Source organism: Stegodyphus dumicola, chromosome 10, assembly GCF_044657685.1.
Source record: "Stegodyphus dumicola isolate Sdum_Otavi_A_Nest chromosome 10, ASM4465768v1".
In the NCBI taxonomy this organism is placed as follows: domain Eukaryota; kingdom Metazoa; phylum Arthropoda; class Arachnida; order Araneae; family Eresidae; genus Stegodyphus; species Stegodyphus dumicola.
The window spans coordinates 170,801,980-170,812,345 of NC_140777.1; the positions used below are offsets into that span (position 1 = coordinate 170,801,980).

The following is a 10,366-nucleotide window of genomic DNA, read 5'->3' on the forward strand; positions in this document are numbered from 1 at the left end:
CTTCGCCAGAAAGAGCTGTGTTAGTTCTGTTTATGACAGCTGTTGTAAAGTAGTGTATTTTAATTGTAGAAATTTCCATAATTTCTTGTAAATTTATACTATAATATATCAAAATGATATGTTAAGAGCGATTTGAATGTTTCAATAAAAACTTAGTTGTAGTAAGATACCTCAAATCGCTGTGCTTTGAAGTGCAAACGCAATGGATAATTACAACCCATCATTTGTTACCAAAGCGTCTTGTAATCAGAACAAGATTCCTCTGCCCTTTGTTTATCTGGAAATGCATCTGAACCTTATAATCCTTGCCAAAGATCTCAAATTATTAACGTAGGTTTGTGAAGTCCGTGTTTGGTTGTGTTAATTAAGGATGCGTTAGCTACCCGCCCTTGAATGAGCAGAAGAAAAATAGGAAATGGAGAAGTTAGACTTCAGTGGAAATGGACCTTACCTGGAGCAAGAATGGCAAAGGAAGAGAGGATGAGGAGGAGAAGAAAAGCGGCCAGGTTTCTCCCGGCCAGCATTTCTCGCCGCCGATCACCACCGCCTCTCGAACCTCCTGTTGATCATCTTTCCCTCTCTCTGTCGTCTTCCCTCTCTCTTTGCCTCTCTCCTCACATCCAAGACCCCCGTCTCCAAGACTCAGAAGCAGAAGACTGCAGAAAACAGCACCGCGGAACGTGCCTGGCGGCGGGCGATTGCAAACTGCGGACTCCACCACTCAGCGGCGCCTTCGCAAGGGATGGCGGATGAATGGCGGACCGGATCCGCACCTTGACTGCTTCCGATGGCGCTGGCGTCGGGGATCTTTACATTTCGTCCTTCCCCCCGACAGTCCATCCCCCAGCACACACCAACACCCCTGTCGCTCTACCTTGGAAGAGGTGAAGAAGAAGATTAATGGAGGGTTTAGGTGACAGTAGGCGAAGCTGGAAGCTGCAGGGGCGACGTTTCCTCGAAAGGCTGTAAGGGGAAGGAGGAAATCATGCAGTGCATCGATTGAGGGGTGTCGTTTCAGAAGGGGATTAGTTTCAGCAATAGTATACCACAAAAGACATGAGATGGTTTCGGCTTAAGTGGGACTGTTTCCCTTCTCAAATGACAACATCCTTTACTAGCATTACCGGCGACAAGGCACTCTAGGGACCATTTCCTTAGAGAAAGTGCAAAACATCAGAAATATTTTCAAGAAAAATCAAGTTTTAAACTCAGAACAGACATTTTGAATATACCAGGGATTCAGTATTAAAAATATGTAAGTTTATAAACGTAAATTGTGTACTGGGTGCGTCTAATTGTGTACCTTCTATAGCTTGGGTAAAAGCTGTCGCGAGCCTGTAGTGTAGCTAACTGTTTTGACTAAAAGATGTCTCTGAGCGGAAAGGAATGACGTTTATGAAACTGAATGCATTTTATTGCAAACAAAATAGGTTCATATGATCATGCATTTTTGTTACAGTGTTAGAGTTTTAGTAAGAAATTTTGTAGAAGATTTTTCAATATATCTAACAGTTGCAAAATTGCTTAACTTTACGTAGGCTTTGAAGGCCTCAACTTACTATTCAGGGATAATTTACTTTCAGTCTATTTCATATCATTTACAATATCCTTTCAAATTTGTGTTTCTATCTCAATTTATGTACACTAATTTTAGGATCCCGCTGGTTATGACAAAGAAGTGGAAATTTGTACCTACGATTAAATTCCACATGACTTTAAATTTTTACTTAGTTTATTTGTTAAAATGTAACAAGCTCTACTTAAATTGTAGCAACACTTAAAAAGCGACAGGAAGCAAAATTCATTTTTTTGCTTAATATCAAATGTATTCCTGAAAACTATATTAGTACACAAAACCCTGTCTGTAAAGTCCTATTTAGTAATTACATAAATATTACCTCAAAGGGCGTCTGCTCAGAAGGATTATTAATTTCGTTTTGGCATTTTGCATTGAAAACATTACATGTAGGGTCACGTTTCAAACTGTTGCCACCAAATATTACAGCCCTGTATTGTATTTAAAGAAATTAAATATTAAAGAACCTGCATAAAAGTATGTATACTTCTCAGATTGTGATAAAACGACGGTACCTATAGCCATCCAATTTTAAATAACGTAAATTCTCCTTGCGAATTGGAATTTGGATTTTTTTTATTATCTATTTCATATTTTGTAAAACCTTAACGAATTTTTGATTAACAAACTCAGCGATATCAAAGCGAGCAATGGCAACTCTGTACGGAAAAGGAAAACATATTTATCTCCAAAGCGCCAGACTGTGTATCAGAAATTAATTCTAAACATATGCTCATTTTAAAATTATTTTGAGATACTGCTGTTGAACTGAATTTTATGATTTAAGTGTGAAGAACATGATATTTAATAAATAGAGGTAACCCACAAAATGTTAAAAAATGCACCTTTTGGCGTAATGTAATATCTGAAAGCTTTTAGATTTTTTTATTTATTAAATTTCTCAGTATATTTATATATATAAAGTAATCAGCAGAGCTACGCATGGATTAGTGCCCCTGCTAACAAAGATGAAGAACTAAGAATATTAATAAAGATAAAGAATTTGCAAACAAGCAAGGAAAATATAAATCTCAGTTTCAATTTAATTTCAGAGTGAAAGCTTGCGCAAACCATGCTAGTATTTGCTAATTAAAAATGCCAATTCTAATGCGTATTACATTGTTTAAAATTTTTATTTAGAAGGTCTAACATTGTATCATTTTAAAGTTAAAATGCTTACTCATATTGATTAATCTTGGCTCAAAACGATACCGTTGCTTAATTAGTTGCTTTTTTTACCTTTCTTTCTCAAACTATATATGCTTAGTTACATAAGTAACTAAGAGTAACTAACATAACTAGTGTAACTAACTAACATAAGTAACTTATTATAGAAATGATATAACGAAAGGCGATATAACTACAAGTTATCTTACACAAAAGACGAAAGGCGATATAACTACAAGTTATCTTACACAAAAGATGATATATGTATGACGTATATTCAGAGTAAAATTTTCTTGTTTCACGGACATCTGTGTCAAATTTCACCTTAAATTTAACGATAGTTTTATTTAAAACAGAAATGCGTACATGTTTGAGAAATCCTTTATTCTTCTTATTCGTATTTAAAAAATTATAAAAAAATTACTATTTTCAATACTTGCATTCTGGAACTAAATTTTTAAAAATTGTTCCGTGGGGTTCTACTTTAACTGGAAGCTTGTAAAAAAGTCCTGCATACCCTATAGACTGGTCGCGAGTTACTGATTAGTCGTAAACATATCATAAAATGCTGTAATAAGTTAAGTTAAAGTAATCTTTTTATATGGTCTTTAAGTGAAGAACTGAGCTTGTGGCACAGCAAACTCCAAAACTTTCTGGGTATTTACAAAAGTAACTACAGGGGTTTTTTACACATTATTAGAGGGGTTTCGAGCTCCTTTAATTAATATATGACATTTAAATAATTAAAATTAATTAAAGCCGTTTAATTAATTTTTAAGTGTTCGAGCAGATAGTCTTTCTTCTGAACTATACGTTTGTATACTGATTTCAATGATAGAAGAGCTCTTCATAAAATCTCCAGGTGTATTGATTTCTATTGTTCCTTCATTGTTTTCCTGATTCCATCAACCGCGGTGGTTTTGCGCTTATAAACGAACTCTTTTCAGAAGACCAAAAGGATTATAATCCGTAGATGAAACTTCATGGGACTTCGCTTAAATACACATGCTTGTATCAGTCTTGAGTTTTGCAAGGAATGAAGTATGACGTGTTGCTTTGTCTTGATGAAGTTTCATTCTTTGAAAGTCATTGGGATAAAGGATTTTTTCAATAAATATCGAGCGTAAAATCTTTCTCTTGATAGTATATTGAGTTGATTAAAACATTTTTGACTACTCTTCTTATTTTTGATTTCCTATCGTAAGAGAATCCTGCAAAAGTCATAGACTCTTTACTGAAATTTTCTTCGAATTGGAAGTACCAGTTACGTACGTTTTTTTTTTCCTTTTTCGTTTTTGGTAATAAACAGACACTTTTTGTATTCCAGTCATTTAGGTAAACCCAAATTTCATTAAGGGTTACAGTTTATTTCTATTTATCTCCTGCTAAATAGTTTTCGTACAGGGTTCTACAAGTAATTTTACGTCTAGCCACGGGCCTCCGCAAAAGATGGACACATTAAGTGTTTTAGCTTTTTTAAAATGCAAATATTGGTTTATTATTTTATTTATTGTTGCGACAGATGTTTTGAAGAGTTTGGAATTGATTTCTGCTTTGGTGGATTTTCTTTTGCTATCAACGATGTAACTTTAGAAACATAGAAGCAGTACCTACACTTTTCGGGTATTCGTTTGAAATCTACAGTGTCTCAAAAAAGTGATGGGACACTTGTGCTTTACAAAAGGAAACTGCAATAAAATAAATTTAAAAAACATGTAAAATTTTTGTGGGTGTGTTTCATACTTAAATTTAGTAACAATTATTACATAACATACATTTTCTCAAAATATTAAAATATTAATTTAATAAAAATACAATTGTTTAGAACGGAGCAGAAAATGGCTCACTTAAGTGTTGGGACACTTACTTTTCCATCAAATATTTATCCAAAAATTTTACTTTTTAAAAGGTTTTAATATTTTGTTGGATTTCCTTTTACTTTTAAAACATGATTTAATCTTCTTGGGATGGATTCGACTAACTTTTTTGTGATTTCTGGAGTGATTTTACCCCATTCTTCTTGAAGCACCGATTTTAATTGTTGTTTTGAAGAAATGGTGTGTTTGCGAATTCTTGATTCCAATTCTTGCCAAATATTCTCTATGGGATTTAATTGTGGAGATTGTGGGGGTGTTTTTATTATTTCAGGACAGTTATACAGCAGCCAGAGTCTAACGTTCGAAGCACTGTGCTTGGGGTCATTGTCCTGGTAGAATTTAAAATCGTTATGAAGGTTCAATTTTCGTGCTGAAGATTTCAAATTTTGATTTAAAATGTCAATATACTTGTACTGATCCATTATACTGTCAATAAAAACAAGATTACCAACTCCAGCGTACGACATACACCCCCATACCATAACTCCTCTTCCACCATGTTTTACTGTTGGCACCAAGTTCTGTTTGCGAAATTCTTCCCTGGGTTTTCTCCACACCAAGATTCTACCGTCAGAACCAAATATATTAAATTTACTCTCATCAGCAAATATAACTTCATTCCAGTAATCAGAATTCTTATTTATGTTGGATTTTGCGAAAGCCAGTCTGAGTTTTCTATTCTTTTCACTTACGAAGAATTTTTTCCTGGCTGCTCTACCGTGATATCCAGTAGATCGAATTACTCTTCTAATAGTCTCAGGATTAACAATTACTCCATATAATGCTTGTAAATCAGCAGCAACTTTAGGAGCACTCATTCTTGGATTTTTTTTTAATATTTCGAACAATAATTCGCTTTACTCCATTGGATAGCTTTGATGGTCGGCCAGGTCTTCTTTTATCCTGAATCATATGATTCTTTTTATATCGTTTAATGATATTGAAAACTGTTTAATGACTCAGGTTAACTGTTTCAGTAGTTTCTCTAATAGATTTTCCACGTTCAATATGCAAATTAATAACTAATTTTCGAATTCCAGGCAAAGTTTCTTTTCGTTTAGCATTCATGGCTGCACAGAGCTAAAAAACACAAAAATTCCAAAACAAACTGGAGAGAAATACTGCAGACGATTTTATAAATTACTGGCAATTGCTTTTCAGTAAAAATAAATATCCCAAAAGATATTTTTATTGCTTACTTCAGACGATTTTTGTTGCATAGTACGTAGTGTCCCATCACTTAAGTGAGCCATTTTCTGCTCCGTTCTAAACAATTGTATTTTTATTAAATTAATATTTTAATATTTTGAGAAAATGTATGTTATGTAATAATTGTTACTAAATTTAAGTATGAAACACACGCACAAAAAATTTTACATGTTTTTTAAATTTATTTTATTGCAGTTTCCTTTTGTAAAGCACAAGTGTCCCATCACTTTTTTGAGACACTGTATATTTCATGCAGAAGTAATCTATATTTCATGCAGAAGTAATGATTGACGGTTTTGCCTTTTCCGATTTGTAATGCTGATTATTTTCCACTTCTAAATTTCATTACCATGCATTTCACAACGTTATGGATATGTAGAATGGGGATATTTCTCCTTGGAAAGCTCAAAGACATATTCTTAACAAATTCGCAGTTTGTTCACATGTGACATGGTAAAAGAAGAATGCATTTAAAAGGTAGCAGACGATACTTCTGATTTCGAATAATAAGTTAAGGAATCTTTGTTTAAGACCATTATTTTTTACAATTCTTTACCGAAATTTCTCTAAAAACGTCTAAATACCTTCTGCAAATTAACATACAGAACATTAAAATTTCAATGAAAATAATGCAGTCGGATAATATACATAAAATAGACTCACTAAGCTGACCGGCAGGTATTTTAAAGCATCGGCTAGAAAGAAGCCAAGTCCGCAAAATATTTTTAAGCAGATTGGCAACAGTGAATAACAGCCAGACGCGGCTGCTAGAAGCTCTAATCTCAGCACTCAAAACCTTCAACTTGAATACACGCAACTAATTTTCATTCTGGTGAGGAATACGGAAAAGAGAAAATTATAGTAGAGACTGAAACCATAATAACTGGTTAATTAACATAAAAAACCTTGCAGCTACCCTTTAATTAAATTGTCTAAATTGTTGAGCTTTTCTAATCATTTAATTGCGTTGAATTAACTCGTCAAATTGAATCTTTTACGTATTTGTCATTTTTATACTTTTTAATAGCACTTAATTCTATTTCATGTCCAATCTCGCCATTCCATTAAGCACAAACAGCATTTTCACCACTCTTATTAATCTATTTAATGTTTTTTTTTTTTTTTTTTTTTTTTTTTTTTTTAGCTTTCGCCAGTTTAAATATTCAAGAATTGTTACTAGTGACGCAATGATTCTCCTCGAATCACTAATAACAGCTTGTGAATAATTCTTTCGTCATTCATGTGACTTACAGTATTTTCTCTTCTCATCAATGCACAAACACTTTACTGTTAAAAAATGGTTATTCCACTTTTACTTCTTATTACGTTTTTCTTTGTAGGATAATTGTTTTTAAATTGTTTTTTTTACTTCCATGTACAAAGTAAAGGAAGTATTCTAGTAGCGGAAGATTTCGGGTATCATATTTCAACGAAAATATCCATTCTGACGGCTCTCGAATCCATTTGAATGATATTTTTCGTAGCATGTGTACGTGCGGACAGAATAAGAGACTCTTTTTCGATTGTAAAATGGATTCAGATTTTTTCGTTACGTATGGCTGTACGTACGTATGTACGTAAGCATCTCGCATAACTCAAAAACGAGAAGGCGGCGAAATTTTTTAAACGGTACTGCTATAACATCTAGTTATGCTCCTTCATTTTTCATTTCATTTGAAACTCTTAGCAGAATAGTGAATAAAGACAGTTGGTGCACCAACTTCAGTGTCTTTTTACCCATTGAGACCAAATGTTAACTTTCGATTTTGTGCACCGAAAATTTTGTCTTCCTGACCGCTGGCCTAATTGCTTGTTTTGGCGTTTTTAATTGTAAAAGTTTCTTTTAACTGTTTTCAAATGTATTAGTCGTTTTAAGGTTTTCTCTATTTTACAATTTTGAATAAAGGAGTTTTGACTTTTTACGTATTTTTGCCTTGCCGCGAAGTGAGAGCTGAATTGATTAAATAAGAAATATATCTCTAATAAAATTCTAGGAAGTAAGTTTAAATGGAGGGCAGCTAAAATGTGTATGATTTAATACGCCATACACGAAATTCAGGTGGTGTTCACATTAGATATTTTTCTGTAATCTGTTCACAATAGATATTTTTCTGTAAACTTCTCGATCACTATTTCTAAGAACCTCTTTCCTGTCAGAGCACTTGTGGGAAACATAAACTACGTCCTGGTAGACTGTTTTAAATACATCAGCAATACTAATATATCATTGAAATTTTATGTTGCTTAAAAGAAATCTTCAAAGAAAAATCAACACGTCTGTTCTCTTAATCACTACCGGGCTTTCTTCTACACAATAAATTTCATATCATCAGAAACATTTTCAACAGGTTATTCAGATATTTAAAACTTTTTTATAACCATCAAAAGCTGTCAATGTCTCTTAAAAATTTTAATTTTAATTCTCTCTTTTAAAACGATTTACACCCATTTATCCAGTATATTTAATTGTTTTTAGCTTTCTCGTATTTGCTATATAGATCAACCTGTAGATATTTAAGATAGTTGAATTTAAAAATGTATATAGAATGAAAGACACTCTTCATCTCGTTTGTTTAAGTGTATTGGTGCTTTATTTTAAATCCTAAGTTACCATTTGAATACTTTTCTGGTCGTACTTTCTTTAGGCTTGAGATCCGAGCATGGCAAAATATGCCCTAGTTGCATTGAAAGGAGAAGAGACTTTATAACAGGAAATATCTCTTATTTATGCATATAGAAATAAAAAAAAATATTTTTTTTCAATCTGAGATTAATATTTAATGATTTTGTTTCCTTTCTGTCTGACTCAACATATGAAAAAAACAGACGTTTTAAATGGCAAAATCCAGGCACTGATAATAGATTTTTCTCTGTATTTATCAAAGCTATTGCAAATATTCGTAAATGCATATAATTTGAAAATTCAACATTATGATATTGATTGCTGCAACCGACATAAGATGTATTAATTCTGATTGAAAAATTAATTGTCTTAAAAGACAATCTCAAATCGCTTTTGTATATTCGAATATTTTATAAAATATGAGACAGAAAGCGTTCAGTTAAAATGTAACTGAAATAGCATAAACTTCAAATTCTGAATTCTAGTGCTTCAAAAATATGTACTGACCACACGATTGAAAGAAAATTTTTGCCTCAGTATCTCCGATAATTAAATCACGTGATCCTTAATTGAAAACGGGAAAATTTCTTTTCATAAATTAAATGATGTTCCAGTTCTTATAGCCTTAAAGATCAGTCGCATTTAATGGTTGCCTAGAGTTAACGATTTGTCATTAAAGAATCATTAGATCTCCCATCTATATCTGCAAAGATAGGTTACGCCATGCGCGGCATAAACAAAAGCGATTCATGAAAACAATTAAGTATAAGGTTAGGAGGGTTGCTTAAAATTTAAAGATTGATAATCTTAGCTCTGAGTTTTAGTTGCTTCAAGGTTCAGATGCATGCAGATTGCAAATAGACTGAATTTAAAATATGCGTTGAGTGTTTTTCAGTTTTTTTGCATGGTGACTATGGGCGCAGGAAACGTCGTTTCACAGGCAAACTTTGACGAATTGAAGAATCTTACTGTCTGTTACTTTCTCTTTTGTCGTTTTTTTGGTGTCTATATCTTAACTTCTTTTGATGACTTTTTGGTCTGTTTTACTGTCTTTTTGGTTGTGTCTTAATGTCTGTGACTACAGTTGGTGTCTCTGTTTCAACGTCTATGACTGTTTTTTATGTCTGTGTCTTGACGTCTGTGACTATTTTTTTATGTCTGTGTCTTAACATCTGTGATTATGTTTTGGTGTCTGTGTTTTAAATTTTCTGATTATTTTTGATGTATGTGTGTTAACATTTCTGATAATTCTTTAGGTGTCTCCGTCTTAACGTCTATGACTATTTTTTGGAGTCTATGTCTTAATGTCCATGATTATTTTCTAAGTCCGCCATTTATGCGGTCATGTTCTCTAGAAACTCGTATACCTTGATACTAGTTTCTATCTTTTTTGGATTTATGCTACATACTGAATTTTTTTAATTGAAGTTCTTGAACTGAATAATTAATATTTATATTTGAAAAAATTTTGAAGAATCGGTAAAACTGGGATTCATTTATGCTAGACATAATAGAGAGAAATTATTGAAGAAAATGCAGATGCGACTATAATCGTTAATAAACTGAAGACATCGAATTTAATAGAGACACTTCTAATATGGGACAATATAAAATTTTTATAATATTAGTAATATGTAAAAAAGTTAGTTTAATTATTGTCTAATAATATATTCTTTTTAGGTCGGACTTATAAATAATTTCTTTCACAAATCACACAAATTATTTCATGCGTCTAAACTAGTGCTAAACAACGCAAGCAAAAAAAAAAAAAAAAAAAAAAAAAAAAAATTTAAACTGAGCATAATCAACAAAAATGGCTAAAAATATTTATACGGTTGCGTGTGTACGGGTTCGTAATAAACTGAACGCCCACAGAATTCATGACAGCTTCATAAATTTTATTTTACCGAAAGA

The 10,366-nt window shown here is 32.5% G+C and overlaps 1 protein-coding gene across 2 annotated transcripts in view; it reads right to left on the reverse strand.

Moving 5' to 3' along the window:
* LOC118191464 (acetylcholine receptor subunit alpha-like) overlaps positions 1-780 on the reverse strand; it is a 319,754-nt gene extending 318,974 nt beyond the window's left edge. For both annotated transcript variants that reach the window (XM_085825870.1, XM_085825869.1), the window contains exon 1: positions 452-780. In XM_085825870.1, the coding sequence (XP_085681996.1) occupies positions 452-524 (73 nt within the window). In that variant the 5' untranslated portion in view covers positions 525-780. The remainder of the gene's footprint in view (positions 1-451) is intronic.
* Between the last annotated feature and the right edge of the window lie 9,586 nt (positions 781-10,366).